At 37.7% G+C, this 17,222-nt stretch overlaps 1 protein-coding gene across 1 annotated transcript; it reads left to right on the top strand.

Annotated features, from left to right (window-relative positions):
- The first annotated feature begins 8,936 nt into the window (after nt 1-8,936).
- fabp4b (fatty acid binding protein 4b) lies at nt 8,937-10,221 on the top strand. The gene is made up of 4 exons (XM_067449728.1): nt 8,937-9,069; nt 9,243-9,418; nt 9,668-9,769; nt 10,065-10,221. Exons 1-4 carry the CDS (start codon nt 8,997-8,999, stop codon nt 10,116-10,118), a joined length of 405 nt encoding a protein of 134 aa, XP_067305829.1. The 5' UTR covers nt 8,937-8,996; the 3' UTR covers nt 10,119-10,221.
- The last annotated feature ends 7,001 nt before the right edge of the window (nt 10,222-17,222 follow it).

Raw genomic sequence — 17,222 nt, 5'->3', positions numbered from 1 at the left:
TTCAATTTAAACCCTCAGTTAAATTTGGACACGGGTGTTTAACCCATTAAGAAACGGCAATCTTTAACTTTATAATTCCACTTCAACTAATCCAGAGATTAATTCAAATCAGCATCATAAATGACAAAATTAGTCATAATTACCAGTAACGGACAGAGCTGGATACCAGTCCACTTAAAGCTCGTCCCATGTTCTGGATCATCTTTTCCAGATTCCTTCAGAATTAGCAGTTCCTTTAAAGGTTGTCGTTTGCCTTAACCCATCTGTAATGATAAACACTCATTCCAGAGGTTAATGACCTCACACACACTCTCAGGACAGAACAGTTTCACAAACCAACACATACAAAACATACGCACATTAAACATATAATTTTGAATTGCTCATTATCAAAATTTGTTTTTAGTGTTTAACTAAAAATTATTTAATATCAGTTCTTGGTTTCTTAACCAATTTTCAAATCATGTCTGTTCATTATTCCTTCATTTTTAGAGAAGTCAGCTGGGTTGTTTTGGCTCTGATATCATTGCTTTTGTTTAGTTTCAGCTTTAGCACGACGATAACAGACAGAGCACCATCACTGCTTCTCAAGCAGTCTCTCTCTCTCTCTTACACGGATAGTCTCTTTTATTAAATTCATTAATTTTTAACCTTCACAAAGTTTATCCTTAAAGAATAAATTTGTATCAGATTTAAATGTTTAACTTTCCAATTAGAGATATATAATCATCTCAAAATAAGCTATGCTATGAATTATTTTCTTCAAGTTACTTTAGTTAAATACCTTTTGTTATCCAGACCTCCTCTTTAAACTTCAACAGCTGTTCTTATCTTTAGACACCACCATGCCTTCAAATTCTCCTCTGCCATATCTAATGACCTGCAGGATTAAACTCATGATATGGAAATATTAGTTCAATATCACAGTTTTACTGATTCAGTTAATGCATTTTTGTTCTGGTCTCCACAAAGTTATTGACAATCACCTCATGGTCTCAGCCGGCTCTTGAATGACCTTTACCATCATAACTTTCACTCAGGGTCTTCCCTGGCATTCACAAACAGTGCGGTACTTGAGTGAGCGGTATGGAGGAGCCATTATTAGGGCAGGCCGTGCTGTGTCCTGTCTGGACTCTCGGCCCCTACAACCACAGCGTCCCCCCTTACTGATGCTGCTGGCCTCACAGACATCGGTTCAACTCTCATACACACCTCACATAAAACACCTCCCTTCTTGGAAGTGCCCAATGGCGGTGACCCCCATGTCTTAGGTCGTCCCCCTGCTGGCCAAAAGAGGATCTTACCCGTCTTAGGCGAATCACCCTCATTCACATTGGTCATCGCTTGAGATCTTTGACCCTTAAAATGGATCAGATGTTTTTCTGGAGCCTTGGGGAAAGTGCATTCAAGAGTCACCAGAGCCATTTAGTCTGCTTACTATAAGTAGAACATGGAGACAGGTTAATCATAACACTTAATCACTGATACCAATTACATCTTCCAAACCGCAACATAATGCGTAGATTATACTCAGTGAATTTAGCCATAACCGCTGTCCACTCAATTTAATGTCCTGCATGTTGACTCTGACCTGATCCATTGGTCCTGTGCATGGTGGCGGCTAAGATTAGACAAAGCTGTCACTGGTCATGGAATAATTTATTTAAAAATTTCAGTTCATTAAAATTCTGTATTTGAAAACATTTTATACCTTTATTATTGCCCTCCTAATGGCACTCTTTTTAACAAATCCCTGTCTCTATGATTTTCAACTGATGCACTGTGCTTTTACTAGAAATATCTCTTATCACCTATGACACAGGCTCAGATAACAGCATTGAGCTGGTTTTGAATGAGAGAGAGACTCTGAGTTATTCAGGATGGTACACTGTGTTTTCATAAACTTTATACTACTCACACTAGCTCAGCATAAGGTCTGGCTAGAAATTAAAATTGTTTTCAAATAAGACATCAAACATTTCCTTTAAACTCTATCCCTAGACAAAGATCACATTTTCCATTAATCATAATTTAATTTGTCTTTTGCCCATACAATTAATTTAGAAACTATACGTTTCTCAGATTAAGTCTCTGTTACTCCTGCAAGTTCAGCCATAGCACCAGAAATGGTGGGGCCAGATTCAGATAAGCGAATTGTTTTATTACAGCTCAGCACCAGCTTATCTTTTGAAACTAAAACACCAACAATCTAGGGTTTTTAACATATTAACGCCAATTTATCTTATAAAAATGTTTTTTTTTTTTTTTTTTAACCAACATTTAGGCAAATTAACATTATTAGAATTTCTCAAGAGTTAGAGTAACAGGAACAACCTTTTTCATACATTTGTCATTTAAACCTCTACATTACTATTTATACATTTTCTTGCCTCACGTTTTTCAGTCAATGTCTTTAATTTTACCTCATAATTTTAATTAATTTTCATAGATCTTTCCTTCAAAAATAATTACTTAAGACCTTATATTCATATTTCATTATTTTGTTAGACAGAGTATAAGCCACTTCTTTGTTACTTTCTTACTTTGTTTCATCTGCAAAATGTAATCTGATGGGCTGATTTGCCACCATTACTACACCTTATGGGTGGGAAGTTACAGTTACATACAAAATGGCCCTGCTGACCACAATTAAAACTCTCTGTCATTTAGCAACTGGCATGTTTCAGTCTAGTTCCCAGTCTGTAAGGCGGTGCCTAAAGCGGCACTCGCTCGGACAGTCAGAGAAGAGAAGAGTGCGCGAGAGGGGAGGGGGCAGATAAGACTGGCTGCTCACACATCTTGGTATTTTCGCTTTTTCAAAAACAATCTCAAGCCCTTTTTCAGACTATACCTCAATTCCAGTAATTTCAGACATTATTACGTTTGGTAATTAGACTATACCATCCCTCAGTAATCTTATGGGATTTTTCGTTCAGGGGTTAAACCCCACCCATTCTACAAATTCATTAATAAGCACTCTTTGTTTGTAGCCAGTCAAGTTGCTATTTAACTTTTCAGTCTGAATTAAAACCTTGCTGCCATGTTTTATTTTATTTTTATAAATGTTCTGCAAATTTCTTTTAAGTGAGGGCTTCACAGCAAAGCTAGTTACAGCATTTGCTCTCTTTCATTTCAATATATATTATCAAGACTGATCAAGTTACTGATCATCTCACAATTTATCAGCCATATTTTAGTCAAAGTTCATACTCACCGAAACAGCAAGAGATGGAGGCGGCGATCTTTACCCAACACAGCTGTGGCTTCTGCGTGATGAAACTGCAAAGGACCCTTGTACAAAAACGTCACACATACTGGTCCGTGCCAATTTGGGCCACAATATTTATTTTACTCGGGATCGTTCCAGATGCATCCCTGGCAAACAACTCCTGAATCTATTTTTATTTTGTTTAACTAATAACTAATATTTTATTCCCTGACTGCCTGATTCACTAATTTCTAAACTCTAAGTTCGGGGATCCCCTTATCTGAGATGGAAGAGATAGCGCAGGTTTGCGATGCCTACTGGACTCACACACCGTTCCAGGGACGTACTCCTGTAGGGGTAGTGACCGCACTAAATGCCCACCGGGGCCCCCTTTCTTGAGTACGCTTCAATGCGCTGCCTTCTACCGTTAACCGTAACGATGCCATCAGCGACTTTACTTTATACTATCACACAAGTATAATCAACTCCTCACTCCTATCGAAGTGAAGCTCTCTCGTTCCCCTTTACCATCTCTTCCATTCAGATAACCCTATCCAAATAATTAAAGCTTTCTACTACCTTATTTGTTGTTTTGCCAGGGGTGTCACCAAGGAATGATTGCCCGTGCATCCTCCACCAAAACTGTTAGGGGTTAACAGCTTATGACCCAGGACCAGTAGTGAAGAAATGAAGACAGAGTCAGGATTCCAATTAAATAAAAGAAAAATTTACTTAAGAATAGTTTGCAGTTTCAAAAGCAGAAGCCAGCTTCAAGTCTCACAAGGAGTTCGTAGGCCGCGCTCCCTCTCTCACCGTCTCGTTGCCTCGCCCTATCGTACATACAATTGTCCCAACAGTTATACCATTTTCAAGGTCTTATCCACGTCATTACTGCAATGTGGATGGTTCTGATTGGCTCAGAGACAATGCACAGTCATGGTAAATTTCCACTCGAGTCAGTTAATCTGATGCACGTTTCCACTGACGTGTCACTTGTTGATGCTTTCACCCAGAATTAGGCCCGTAGTGACCTTCCAGATCTGGAGCAGGCGCCAGCTTGCCCAGAACAACAAGTCCACCCATCTCTTAGAGTGCCCATTGAACACCATTCTGATCTGTAACATAGAATATTGCGCACATACACAGATACACACTCTCTCCAAGGTTGGAGCTGATTAAGCTCCAGTTCTAACCAGTTCTTACCAAAACATACTGATAACATGTGCTTTCTTTTAGTGAGAGGGACACACAATAGTACAGGCAATATTCATCTTGAGTCTTTAGTGTTGCAGTAAAAGAAAATATAAAAGGAAGAAAATATAATAAATTAAATGAAAGACAAATCCATATTTCATCTCTGGAAGCCGGGCTAAGTGAGTAAACCCTGTTACTGCACTCCTGACATGTTAGGGGTGTGTGATACCTCAAATCCAAACACACGACCTTGTTGATCAAGTGTTTAGTGACACATCACACATCTCTAGGCCAGACCCTCAGTCACTCCTCAGAGACCAAATACACACTTTAGAAAACAAGAAACTAAAACAAAATCATAACTGGATAGAATCATTATAATAATATAGGTAATATAGGAAGATAAATATTAATTAAGGTTTTGATTATGAAGTTAATTAGGATATAAATATATACAGGTATATTGAAGCGGCAGTGGATTTCAAAATCCCCCCTTCAACCCATACCCTGATACAACTCATTTATATCTATAATAGCCTTTATTACCTTTTTTTTTTATTGTGTATACGATTAGTATGGTCTAAATAAAATATCATAAATATGACGTATGTTATAGATACATACTAGTATGTGTATGTTATAGATACTCGTAAAATTGATTATAATCAGAAATCTATTTTACAGGAGTTTAAGAGTGACAAACTGTCAGCAATATTCAGTATACACTCTAAAAAATTCTGGGTAAAAAACAACCCAATGTTGGGTCAAATATGGACTAACCCAGCAATTGGGTTGTTTTAACCCAGCGATTGGGTGTCTTAAGCAAATATTTAACCCAACCTTAGGTTAAAAACCCCCAATCATTGGGTTTAAACAACCCAATTGCTGGGTTAGTCCATATTTGCCCCAACATTGGGTTAAAACAACCCAGCATTTTTTAGAGTGTAGCCAACAGTATGACGATTTACCCGCTGGCATGCTGGAGCTTTGAATCCATGTTTGCACTGTTGAAACAAACAAACTACTAATTCTGCGGATCAACCACTATCTGCAATGTAGATTGTAGTTTGTAATATACCTGTAAATGGGACAACATTCTTTAACTGCCGTGTCCACAAAGAGCGGACACCGCCGCAGACTTTGAGTGATGCTGCGGAGCGAACGGGAAACACGGAACGGATTAGCGGAATTAGTGGATTTTTAGCGGAACAAAACACTTTTATGGGAATCCTCTGAGGGTGAGGGAGGGAAGGAAGGGGGCAAGAGGGGCACCTTAGCCGATGAAGGCAAAGGGGCAGGGGCTCTAGCCACCTGGCCACCCCCCTGTGCACGGCCCTGCACCCTGACTTGTCTGCGGCTGCTGCCCCACACAACAAACTGGGATGCACTGTGTATTCTGACACCTTTCTATCAGAACCAGCATTAACTTCTTGAGCAATATGAGCTACAGTAGCTCATCTGTTTGATCGTACCACACATGACCCATGACCCTGTTGCCGGTTCACCACTGTTCCTTCCTTGGATCCCTTTTGATAGACACCGACCACTGCAGACCGGGAACACACCACAAGAGCTGCAGTTTTGGAGATGCTAACCCAGTAGTCATAATTTTATACCTGATCGTGTTTAATATTCTTTCCTGGCACCCAGTAATATTTTTAATCATTCATTGATATTTAGCCTTAAATATGCATATGTTTGCTTTGAATGTTACAATATACTTTAATGACAATTACTGTTACTGTAATGAAATATAATATAAAACTATTCATCTTGTGTATATCCGTTTAGAATTTTAGATTTTATTTATAATATTCTTGTTACTGTAATGAAATATTAAAAAACATTTGTACATAATATAAAAAATACAATTTAAGCTATATAATAATAGAAACTCAATATATAAAACATTTAAAGCAAATGTTCTGTTTTGTATTGTTCTATTTGATACTATTAGAATTTTTATAATTCAACGCTGATCTTTTGAGCACTAATGGATGCCATAATTTTAGAAGGCAAAAACAGAAAACCCTTTTGACAGGAAAGTTCGTCTCATTCTTTTTATCAGACTGTCCACACGGATTCAACTAGCAGCTGCTCAGCAGCAGGGAGAGCAGGTTCAGCCTTTGGGAAAATATGTGGAAGGCAGTAATTGATGCTAGTGCAGCAGAACAAGTAATAACATAATCATCCCTCTGCAAGAAGCCTGTTATTGCCCTACATTTTCTTATTTCCCCCCTCTTTCTGCTCTCTACAGATTCCTAAAACTAATTATTGTTTTGCTGAGTGCAGATCTTTGCACTCAAAGACCTTTGTGCTATATTGTGTACTCCATTATGGTTAGTTTCATTCTGTATTATAGCGGTTGCAACCACATAATTGTGATTCCCTAAAGTCTCTGTGCTATTTCCATGTGCCACACTACAAACTGTTTGTCAAGGGAGTAAATTAACTTGTCACACACAAGCACTAATGTTATTTGTTACGCATGCTGCTAACACACTTTTTTTGTAAATTACTATTTACAATACTAAAGACAGACACATTTGCTTGTAATTAATTATTAATAGCAGTCATCTGGTAGGTCAGAGATTGGACAACAGCGTTTACATGGCTAATTAAGGTGTTTAATTCATTAATAATTGGAGGTAAGCTTGATGCCAATGCACCTGCCCTGCAAACATGTTTGGGTTTACCATAAGAATTTTTCATGATTTTTTTAAAAGAGATTCAATGATGTGAAATGAGTATAGGATGCGATCACATATAGTCATCAAATGGTAAGAAAATGCCTAAACATAATGAAATTATAGACTTTATAGAAAATATTTAGTTTTAATGAATGAATAATCAATCTCGAAGGAATTTGAGCAAAAATGTACATGGTTTAAATTAAATATTTGTAAATTATTTTTAGATTTTATTATTGATTTCTTTAAACTAAACCAGAGCATTTGCATTAAGGTTAGGTGGTGTTGTACATGGTTTGTTGGGTGGACAGAAACACAGGAAAAAAGTAAAATTCTTAATCATCCAATTTTTTACGGTAACATTATTAGTAAATATAACGCTTGACATTGCTAAATTCATTTGCTTATAAAATTTTAGAGTTTTTTTTTTCTCACATGAAATTATGATTGTAAGTTATGAATAAGATTTCTGTGGATTTGAAATGTTGCTTATGATTTAGATTGAATACCAAACTGTGAACATTCGCTTGATTTGACATGTTCTCCAGCACTGTAATCACAAACAAAAACCCTATTGATGGCCCTCATATCTGATTGTTATGGTCTTTATTATCAGGACTATATAATGTTGATGCATATTATTTGCTTTTTTTTTTTAGTTATCATCACCAGTAGATGTCACCGTTTCCATTTTGCACTAAACTTGGACAGTGAGAAAGAAAACATGTATGCTATTACAAACATTAAAGCAGTCCAGCTACAGTGTGTTTGTCATGTTTTGTTAAATCCATCCTATTTAGAGACTCAAGTGCAAATTCAGAACTCTTGATTCTAGTGTTTCAAGAAGACCACCTCATCCGAGACCAAGACCAATGTCTGTTGAGACCAAGATAAGTCCAAGACTTGAGGGGCTGAGACCAAGACCAAGACCAAGACCAGACCAGACCTCCTTAAAGTCATACAGATCCACATTACTGCCTCTAAAATGACTTGCTTTTAATTAATACATATAATTATAATAAGACAGAGCTGACATCATTAACAAGTTCATCATTGCAATGCAGAGGTGCAGAACCTGCATCTGAATTGGTAAATTACAAATGCATAAATAATGTTGAGAATGTTTATTTATTTAACCTTTTTATTGAATGTTTGTATAAAAGCAATTTCATGTTTGCAGTCATGCAAATTTATGAAAACATCTCTCTTGCTCTTGTGATATTGTTTAAATATATCACGTTATAATATGCAAATCAAATATACAAAGCAGAATGTTTTGCATCCAATCACATTAATTATGTTAATCGATAAATCAGACAATGCATGGGCAATTGTGCTCTTGATTGGTTTTGAAACAAAATCCCAAATCCTCTAAGTCTGAGAGAGACAAGACAGAGTACAAATGTGGTCGAGACCGAGACAAGACCAAGATCTTTAAAAAATGGTCTTGATATCGGTCTCAAGACCAAGACCAGTCTCAAGCAGGCTTGCGATTGATGTGGGTCTGTAATCTCTAAACTACATCAGGTCAGTCCATAGGCTAATTCCTTTAAAACGGTTGTTTAAAGAAGCTATCAAGTTAAATGTATTATTATTGTTATTAGTATAATCAACATATCCACTTGAATTATTCTACAGAAGTAAACTATTTGTTATACAGTATGGCTTGACTTTTGACCTTATATAATATTCAAATACAGATCTGTCAAGCCCTCCCCTTTCAAAATCTGTTAACCAATCAAATTCTCAAATATCACAGTAATGTTACTGATTGGTCAGCAGGTGGTGACTCATATTCCTAAACTCTTTAAATCTCCCTCTGGTCTGCGCTTTTGCAACACTACATAGATTAAAGAGTAATACGTATTGTGTTGTAATTGCCCATTTCTTTCTTTGTTGTAACAATGGTTGAGCAATTCGTTGGTAAATGGAAAATGACTTCAAGTGACAATTTTGATGAATACATGAAGGCTGTAGGTAAGACAGAAATCGACTAATATTATTTTATATACACAAGAATTTATAACTCTGTTTCTTTGCCCCATTTTGTTCATGTACTTATGTCATATGGAAACATTAGTCCAGTTGTAGGCCTATTACAGTAATGCACCTGTTGTAATAGCATTCATTTTCTGTATTGCTGGTTGCAGGTGCTGGTTTTGCCTCTCGTCAAATGGCTAACCTAGCAAAACCCAGTCTGTCGATTGCTTTGGATGACCAGGGCTTCATCTCTATGAAAGCTGTCACTACTTTCAAGACCCTCGAAATCAAATTTAAATTAGATGAAGAATTTGATGAGACAACAGCAGATGACAGAAAAGTGAAGGTAAGGCATTGCAATAAAAGATAGATAGATAGATAGATAGATAGATAGATAGATAGATAGATAGATAGATAGATAGATAGATAGATAGATAGATAGATAGATAGATAGATAGATAGATAGATAGATAAGTAACAATATATACAGTAGGCCTATATATATTTTTTAAATGTGTTATATTTTACTATAGTATTTTTTAAGCATTATTATGTATCATTTTATCTTCATTAATTTCTTTATTCTCCCATTCAGACTATTATGAGCCTCGCAGATGGTAAACTTATTCAAACTCAGACGTGGGAGGGGAAGAGCACAACAATTGAAAGAGAGATTCAGGACTCCAAAATGATAGCGGTATGTGTACAAGCCATCTGCAAGCTGCACTGTAAATGCTTTCTCTACCTATATTTTGCATATTATATTATTTTGCATTATTATATTTTATTATTAAAGGCTTGATTAGGCTTTCCAGTGTTGCATCCATTGTTCAGCATGCTGTTAATCTCTCTCTCTCTCTCTCTCTCTCTCTCTCTCTCTCTCTCTCTCTCTCTCTCTCTCTCTCTCTCTCTCTCTCTCTCTCTCTCTCTCTCTCTCTCTCTCTCTCTCTCTCTCTCTCTCTCTCTCTCCATTCTTCCATTCATCTGTACAGAAATGCACCATGGATGATGTGGTCGCTATCAGGACATATGAGAAAGATGCATGACCGGATGAACTCTGTGCTTCAAGACAGATTGATTTTAATGACTGACTCTTAATTTGATGTGATATATACATTGCTTTGTTGCAATAAAAACCTTTTTTGCTTTATAAACATAATAAAATAATAAAAGATATAATGTCTCCTTACTCATTTATTGATTGGAAAAAAATGATTTTTAAAAAAATGTTTTTTTTGAAAAAATACTTCAATGAAAATAGTTTGGTACACACACAGGATACTGTAACATAATTACAATGAGATAATACAAATATTGATACTTTTATTTGAATTTAGACACAGATAAAATGGTAATCAACAAGTTTATATGGTCAGATAAAGTTCTGCTAGTTCTATGCAAGTGCACTGTTCTCTCCTCAGACTCTCCTTAGTGTATTAAAGGCAATCAATGCAACACTGGATCTCAATAAAAAAAAAATTCAATAATTTGCCATGTAACGGTATGCAGTATGTCAGTAAGGTACTGTATGTGCCATGTCCCATACTGTTTTCCATGCAAAATGATTTATATTTCCATCAATCTGTGGTGTAAAATTCAAAATGCAAATGGCTGCCATGGCAAGATGCTTATCATCCAATCGCAAGCGTAAAAAGATATCATCCGAGCACCATTCATCAGCACCTCCTATAGTGCCCAGTGAACATGTGATGTGTTAATCCTCCGCAGTCTAGTTCACAATAGTTTCCTGAGTCTAATAACCTCAATACCCCCAGGATTAGCACTACTTTAGCAGTTGGAGTGGCTGACCATGCGCTCCTTGCAAACTTCTGCCTTTAAAATATTCATTCATCTTTTGTGATCCTAATCTTACCGAGTATTATAATGCAATTTATATTAAAGCATGTGGTATGAAAGAGGATTTTGATTAATTAGTAGGATTACTGTGCATTCACCGGGACTCAAGTTAAGGTACACCCTGACCAAATAATGTTTTAGGAGAGGCAACAAGTATTATGCTTTAATATTCTTTTATTTAGCTTTCTGGAAACCTTTCTTTTTTAACTATACAAATTGTTTCATAATCGTCATGATGTGTGATTAGTTTTATTCATCAGTTACCTGTTTCGTGTGTTTCCTTTATTCCTAGTTTCCCGTCATCAGTTGTCGTGGACACTCATTTAATCATCACACCTGTTCGTTATGTTATCATTATGACTAGCTGCGTCTCAGTTCAGAGGCTGCATACTTCAAAGTATACATTCATAGGCCGATTGCGTTACCGCGGCATGATGAATGCTGCCCCAATACGAAGGCTCCTTCAATTAGGGCCTTTCAGGGAGGTGGAAACCTGAAGGAGTATTTTGGAGGACCCATTGCAATGACATCGGGGTCATGGAAGGGTTTTGGATCAGACTAGATAACAAGATCTTGCTGGCGATGCCCTGGGAAACTGTTGCTGGACACTGGCTGAGTATATCAACTTTGCCCTCTGGGTCAATGGATCTTCTCTTACTCTGGGCGAGGTAGAAGAGGCATCCAGAGGCATCCACCGCCAGCATCCAGCCCCACTTACCATTTGAAAGCCAGACCCAGTGACCATGCCCATCGCAGATAAAAAGCCAGAGCCCACCGCAGACCCAGAGCCCCAGCCATTACCAAGCATGCCCGCAACGGAGTCAGTGCCAGCTGAGATACCTGAGGTCCCGTCTGATCAGGTGTGTGAGCCAGCCATTACATCCGTGCCTGTGGAAGTTTTAGTGGAGCTGGAAGAGCATGAATGGCTAATAGACTGGATTACAGAGGTAGCGCTTCCTACGCTGCCCATCTACGAACCTTCTCTGTCACTGGTTAGTATTGTCTTTTAACACCAACATCTTTTTACCTTTCTCTCCTGTTGGCTCCACTGAAGCCAGCCACTCCCTTTGCTTGCCTCAGATGGATTCCTTCAGCCTTTTGGCTTCGCCATGCAACCCAGATGCGCCATAGGGCTCTCAGTCACCTGCTCAACCGTGGCATGGGGATTCCCTGGCTCTGTCTTGTCCCTCCAAGCTCTCAGCTCCACCTCGGACAGTCAACCAGTCGTCTTTGCCCAGGCTCTTCGTCCCCCAGGGCTCTACTTGGTACTGTTGACCCTTCAGCTCCACCAGGCTCCCTCAACCCACCAGCTCTGCCCTGGTCAGTCATCATTCCACCATCGCCACAGACTTCCAGGTTGTCGGCTGTGCTCCATCTCTCCACCTCTATGGCTCAGTCGAGCTCCTCCATCCCTCAGACTCAACCAATCTTAACTCACACCGTCATCGCCTCAGTCCTCCGGCCCACTGGCTCCACCTTGGCCACTTGTTGCTGGGACTCTGCCTTGGTCTCCAGGTCCAGTGATACCACTGGGTCTCTCTGTCTCTCTCGTCGGTCAGTTTAAATTACCACTTTGGACCCTACCACCATCCTCTCCTCCATGGAGATGACGGTGGAAGACCCCTCCATGGATTCTCCCATTGTCAACTCCTCCATGGTGCCTCCATGGCTTCTCCTGCCATCTGCTACACCTTGGTTCCTCCACAGGGGTCAAACAGGCTATAAACAGTGAATTTTGAAGCTATCTCTTCTTGAAAACGCAGAGATTCGGATTCAGACAGATTAAATCACCATACGATCTTGTGTTTGCCTAAAAACAGCTAGGAGGTCATTCGGCCTTGGATTTTTATGCAGGTGGGAGGAGAAAAACACTGACATTTTGGATTCAGACGGCAATAAAATCATAGCCCCTGTTAAGGATGAAAATACCGTATGACCCCACGAGACACAATTACCATCTGAATAGGGCTTTTGTGCTCCTTTCAGTTGTTCGTCATTACTGAGTTCTACACACTGTTTTGGTGCTTTTTTTAATTTACCTTTTTAGTTTTCTTTGTTTTACTTTATTTAAATAAAATGACTTATATTTGATCTCTGCCTCTCCTCATACAATATGATTTGAAACAATATTTTAAACTGTTCTCTGATATCTAAATAGAGGATATGTGGCTTATTTAAGGTCAAAAATGGTCCAGATACAGTTTTACAGGTCCATTTTCAACCCTAGAAATTGTCCGTATATAGGATGTAATGCTCTGTTTTTGCCTTATTTGGAAGAGTCATGAATATTAATGCAGAGTTCTGCTCTGATTGGCTGTTTCACTGCACAGCTAACACTATAGCATCCATCATGGCAATGATTTTACAAAGATAGCTTCTTAACTTTGAATCACAAACTGAACTGGGTAGCGCGTGAATATGTTGTTTGTGCAGTAATGTTACAGTTTGACAGTAGAGTCCTGATTTAAAAGTCGATTTCTTTAGCCAAACAAAGTAATGTAGAAGCCACTCAAAATAGTCAGTGTCATGTTTACTCACCCGCTGCAAAATGATCATACTTCAGTTCTCAAAAATGCATATTTATTTAACAAATTGACTAGAAGCCTTGTCAAATGACTACCGTTTCAACTTAGATGGTGGAGAAAGTGACGTTAGCTAGACAAGGATCGAATGAGCGATCTTTAAGCAACTAAACATTAGTAATCGTAGTTAGCTTCTGAGTTATGTGTTGAGGATGAAATTTAGATTTAATTTAGATTTCAATCCGTCAAAAGGGATCGACATACATATATTGTTGTATTTTATGACAACACTGGCAGGAAATAATATTAAACTTTGTCATTTGACAAACTGTTATGTGTGCTACTTGGAGTTTCCAACTGTTACTTTACCAGCATCTTGCGCTAGATCTAGACAAAACAGGGGATATTATCGTTAATGTTGTCTTACTAAGAAACATTTAATTTAATCAGAAATGGGTTCGACAGTCAATAAGGGGATAAAACCACTACTTACTGTTTGCAGGAATATGGTTGCAATCGGCCCTGTCTTCAGTTTTAGACGCGGAGCGAATCCTGCTTGATATTGTCCCAGGTTAGAAAAACCCTCCGTGGTGAAATTGGCCGAGCAAACAAACAACTTTGAATTCAATTGTTGCGGTATCCGATTGTAAATAATCATCAACCATGACTGTTGACATTTTTTTTTTTATCTGTGGGAAGGCTATGAAAAGTTGTCATGTCCCCTGCACAGCCTGGAACATGACATTTATTTCCATGATCTGCTGTTTTCGCTATCCTCACGTGACGCATGTTTACCTGCTGAACTCCCAATGATTCGGCTGCGCAGTTCCGCCTGAAAATGAACATGGGCTGACATGCAAATGTTAGGGGCGTAAGGATCCCAGCGATTGTGTCACAGGTGGCGTTATGTTAAAAATAGCCTGTTTTTCTGTGGTTTTTTCACAAACAAGATTTACATATGAAGAGGCAATGGTGTTTGAGACTCACTGTATGTGACGTCCATGTACTGAACTCTTTTTATTTAACTATGGCAAGGTTCATTCAATTTTTCATTCTAGGGCACCTTTAATTATTATTCTCATTCAATTATAATAATTATTATATATTATAATTATACACCGATCAGGAATAAAATTATGAACTCCTTCTTAATATTGTGTTGTCCCCCTTTTGCTGCCAAAACAGCCCGGACCCGTCGAGGCATGGACTCCACTAGACCCCTGAAGCTGTGCTGTGGTATCTGCCACCAAGGTGTTAGTAGCAGATTTTTAAAGTCCTGTAAGATGCGAGGTGGGGCCTCCATGGATTGGACTTATTTGTTCAGCACATCCCACCGATGCTGGGGAATTTGGAGACCAAGTCAACAACTCAAACTCGTTGTTGTTCTCCTCAAACCATTCCTGAACCATTTGTGTTTTTTTGGCAGGGTGCATTATCCTGATGAAAGAGGCCACAGCCACCAGGAAATACCGTTTCCATTAAAGGGTGTACATGGTCTGCAACAATGCTTAGGTAGGTGGTACGTGTCAAAGTAACATCCACATGGATGCAGGACCCAAGGTTTCCCAGCAGGACATTGCTAAAAAGCATCACACTGCCTCTGCCGGCTTGCCTTCTTCATAGTGCATCCTGGTGCCATGTGTTCCCCAGGTAAGCGACACACACACTCACACACACCCAGCCATCCACAAGATGTAAAAGAAAACGTGATTCATCACACCAGGTCACCTTCTTCCATTGCTCCGTGGTCCAGTTCTGATGCTCACATGCCTTGCCCACTGTTGGCGTTTTTGATGGTGGACAGGGGTCAGCATGGGCACCTTAATTGTTCTATGCAGCCCCACATGCAACAAACTACGATGCACTGTGTATTCTGACACCTTTCTATCAGAACCCTTGTCAAACTCGCTCAAATCCTTAAACTTGTCCATTTTTCCTGCTTCTATCACATCAACTTTGAGGACAAAATGTTTACTTGCTGCCTAATATATCTCACCCAGGTACCGTGTCACATAGGTACCGTGATGGAGAGATAATCAGTGTTATTCACTTCACCTGTCATAATGTTAAGTCTGATTGGTGAAAATGTTTTTTTTATTATTATTATTATCCAACAACAATAATAATAAAAATAATAAACCTTGTCATAAAACAAAAAAAAATCTGTATTTTTCTATTGCTTCAGGCAGTGCTATATCAAATTATGTAGGCTTTATAGAGTCATGAGACAGGTTTAAGTCTGAGAGAGTGAAGCCTTGAATTTTCTCACAATGGTCCATTGTTTTTGAGACTTTACTTATAAGGGACACCATTTTAAGAATGTCCTTAAAGCTTAACAGGGTGGAATTTGATGATATTACACTGCTGTTGGATTTGAATTAGCCTATCAAGTAATTAAAAGTATAGTTCACCCAAAAATGAAAATTGTGTTATACTCACCCTTAAGTTGTTCCAAACATGTATGCATTTCTTTCTTGTGCTGAACACAAAAGAATACATTTTTAAGAATCTTGATAACCAAACAGTCGATGGGCCCCATTGACCCGAATGTATAGCCTAGTCAATGGGGTTTGGTTATCAAGGTTCTTAAAAATATATTATTTTGTGTTCAGCACAAGAAAGAAATTTGAGGGTGAGTAAATTAAGCAGAATTGTCATTTTTGGGTGAAATATACTTTTAAGAGTTAGCTGACACAAAGGATACAAAACATTAGTTTAATAGAGATCACAGACAGAGTTTATACAGTTAATGGAGCTAACATAATGTATGTAAAATGCAATATGGGATTTTACAAATGCAGTCTAGTCTTTATATGGTATTTTATAGTTTAAACAGTAGCTAGTTACATTTATAAAAGACTATATGGATTTATATTATATTCCCAACAGTTTATTTATAATTCCAGCCGCCAGACTACTTCTCAAAATCAAAACCATATTTACAAAACCGTATTTAATGCCTTTTTGCCTCTTCAAGTATGAGTAGGCTTACATTTTCTTACAACACTGCCACCTGGTGTTCAATATCATCATATTCAATAACGTCAAAAAAAAAAAAAAAAAAAAAAAAAAAAAACATTTTCTAAAATACATTGACATTTATCAAAAATAGTTAATAAATGATTGAAGATGACAGAGGACTTTTGCAACTTTTAAGCATTTTTTAATCATCACCAATGTGTAAGGAGACACTATAAATTTCTTGTTTCTATAGTTACCCATTTATTGCCAAGGGACAGTGAAGAGAATCACTCCAAGTTTGTGCAAACAAAAGAAATTCAGAGACAATAATGATAAATGGAATACTAGTGCTGCTGCCCTGGGCAGATTACATGTAATGTGGAGGCCTACTTGTAACACATTTCAACACATTTCATCAACAGTTCATAAACCCCAGTTTTAGTGGGAAAACCTATGTAATGTTTAATACATTTCATAACTTTTGTTTTTTTTTTACACAGTGATCCATACAAATGTGACAAAAAGGAACATAAAAGTAATACAAAAAAGTCAGAATACATTACCTAAAATATAGATTATGCTTCAATAAAATAACACCAGGGTGTTAATTAAAACTTCAATAAAATATTCAAAACAAATGAGAAAAAAACTAAAAAGCAAAACAAAAATTATTATTATTAATTATTATTATTATTATTATTATTATTATTAATATTATTATTTTTTTATCCTTCTGTACTTTTGTATAAGAGCGCAACTGGTTGGACCTTTATTTTGAAATACAAAATTTCAGTGAAGGCAACGGCGTGA

This window comes from Pseudorasbora parva, chromosome 7 (assembly GCF_024679245.1).
Source record: "Pseudorasbora parva isolate DD20220531a chromosome 7, ASM2467924v1, whole genome shotgun sequence".
Lineage (NCBI taxonomy): Eukaryota > Metazoa > Chordata > Actinopteri > Cypriniformes > Gobionidae > Pseudorasbora > Pseudorasbora parva.
This window is presented reverse-complemented; position numbering and strand designations above follow the sequence as displayed.

Coding starts and splice junctions, on each gene's coding strand:
- fabp4b (XM_067449728.1), top strand. CDS start 8,997: ATGGTTGAGCAATTCGTTGGTAAATGGAAAATGACTTCAAGTGACAAT. Junction 9,070..9,242: donor TGAATACATGAAGGCTGTAG/GTAAGACAGAAA, acceptor TGCTGGTTGCAG/GTGCTGGTTTTGCCTCTCGT. Junction 9,419..9,667: donor CAGATGACAGAAAAGTGAAG/GTAAGGCATTGC, acceptor TCTCCCATTCAG/ACTATTATGAGCCTCGCAGA.